The sequence below is a fragment of the Ailuropoda melanoleuca genome, chromosome 16 (genome assembly GCF_002007445.2).
Source record: "Ailuropoda melanoleuca isolate Jingjing chromosome 16, ASM200744v2, whole genome shotgun sequence".
Lineage (NCBI taxonomy): Eukaryota > Metazoa > Chordata > Mammalia > Carnivora > Ursidae > Ailuropoda > Ailuropoda melanoleuca.
This window is the reverse complement of record NC_048233.1, coordinates 38,708,490-38,710,553: the sequence shown is the minus strand read 5'-3', so window position 1 is coordinate 38,710,553 and position 2,064 is coordinate 38,708,490. Positions and strand designations below refer to the sequence as shown.

General features: G+C 42.7%; 1 protein-coding gene across 1 annotated transcript; it reads left to right on the top strand.

Moving 5' to 3' along the window:
* The first annotated feature begins 940 nt into the window (after positions 1–940).
* Positions 941–1,858, top strand: LOC100481795 (olfactory receptor 8S1). The gene has a single exon (XM_011216694.3). It carries the CDS (start codon positions 941–943, stop codon positions 1,856–1,858), a length of 918 nt encoding a protein of 305 aa, XP_011214996.2.
* The last annotated feature ends 206 nt before the right edge of the window (positions 1,859–2,064 follow it).

The window sequence follows — 2,064 nt, the reverse complement described above, 5'->3', positions numbered from 1 at the left end:
TCCTTTGAGAAATTGAATGTGCCCATCTTGCAGTATGAACGCAAGAGATAGAGGAGGACATCAAGGGACAAGATGGTATAGTCCGTGGTGTTGAAGAGTTATTCTGAGTCTACGGTTATAATATGGGTTGTCAGCCCAAAGTAGGAAAAAAAAAAAAAGGCTAAGCTCTGGAAAGTTAGTGGGTAGTCTATATTTGCAAATGGCATGAGGGCACAGACAAGAGCTGAATCTGAATAGATGACACAAACTGGCGATAGAGAATATGGCCAGCGTATGTTCCCATATTGGTCAGCAGTTTCTTTGATGAGTTATATAGCCTCTGGGATATCTCTATGCTGCCTTCTTTCTAACTCATTCCCTTTGTCCTCACTCTGCAAATGTCCAGCCACCACTCCTCTTCAGTTTGCATTAACGACCCCATTTAAATATTTATTGAAAAAAAAAGCCATTACATGGGAACTGCTTCCTTCCCAACATCACATCTATGCATGTTTGATGGATGAATTAAACTTGCTCCCACCTAAGGGCATGCTCTGCTTCTGCTCTGCAGCCCAGCTGCTCTCGGAGATACTACTTCTGCAATTTTATCTTATTCCTCCGGCAATTTCCCCCTCTACTGGATTATTATCAAGAGTTTACAAAATATCCTCCAGTTGCTTCAATAATAAAACAACAATAACAAAATGCATCCTAAGACATTAAAGAAAGAACAATAAAAGTGGACAGGGAGTTGATCAAAGGTTAGAATCCTATAGAAAACATAATTGCTGATTTTAGGAAATCTAGAGACTTAAGGAAGTTTATCATTTCAGAACATAAATTTTTGAGCAGGCATGAAACTTTGTGAATAGAGAATGTTGAAACCCTTGAATATTTGTTAGACATGAGAAGAGGCTTTATCTGATTTATTTCTTACATTCCAAAGAAAATAGTGAAGGCGATGAGAAACCACAGTGTTGTGTCTGAGTTCATCCTCCTCGGGCTGTCTGCGGACCCCCAGATTCAGGCTCTGCTCTTTGTGCTGTTCCTTGTTATTTACCTCCTGACCCTGATGGGGAACCTGATGCTGCTGCTGGTGATCAGGGCTGATTCTCACCTCCACACACCCATGTACTTCTTCCTGGGACAGTTGTCCTTCCTGGATCTCTGTCACTCCTCTGTCACTGTGCCCAAGTTGTTGGAGAACCTTCTGTCTGAGAAGAAAGCCATCTCAGTAGAGGGCTGCCTGGCTCAGGTCTTCTTTGTGTTTGCCACTGGGGGCACTGAATCCTGCCTGCTTACTGTCATGGCCTATGACCGCTATGTTGCCATCAGCTCCCCTCTGCTGTATAGCCAGATGATGAACAGACAGCTATGTATGGGGCTGGTGTGGGGCTCATGGAGCTTGGCTTTTCTGGATGCTCTTATCAATATCCTTGTAGCTCTCAATTTAGACTTCTGTGAGGCTCAAAATATACACCACTTCAGCTGTGAGCTGCCGTCTCTCTACCCTTTGTCTTGCTCTGATGTGTCTGCAAGTTTTACTGCCCTGCTCTGCTCCAGCCTCCTGCATTTCTTTGGAAATTTCCTCCTGATATTTTTCTCCTATGTTCGCATTTTATCCACCATCCTGAGCATTAGCTCTACCACAGGCAGAAGCAAGGCCTTCTCCACCTGCTCCTCCCACCTCACTGCAGTGAGCTTCTTTTATGGCTCAGGGTTACTCCGTTATCTCATGCCAACCTCAGGATCCACTCAAGAGTTACTCTTCTCCTTGCAGTATAGTGTGGTCACTCCTATGCTGAATCCCCTCATCTACAGCCTGAAGAACAAAGAGGTGAAGGCAGCTGTAAGAAGAATTTTGAGAAAATGTGTCTAGTGTTACAATTAATAGACTACAAAATCAGAATGATGAGGGGAGAAACTGAATGGAATTGCAATAAGTAGTGTCTGAATATTAAAGAGAATTTTCTGATATCAGGATCTGCAGCATACCTTACATCTTTTCTTTAAAATGGTTAAGAAAATGTGAATTTATTTTCCTGGTATGATAGTAGTTCTTTCCTAGTCAGAAGAAAATGGATG

What these genes read in the sequence shown, in the direction of transcription:
- LOC100481795 (XM_011216694.3), top strand. Translation starts at nt 941, where the DNA reads ATGAGAAACCACAGTGTTGTGTCTGAGTTCATCCTCCTCGGGCTGTCT.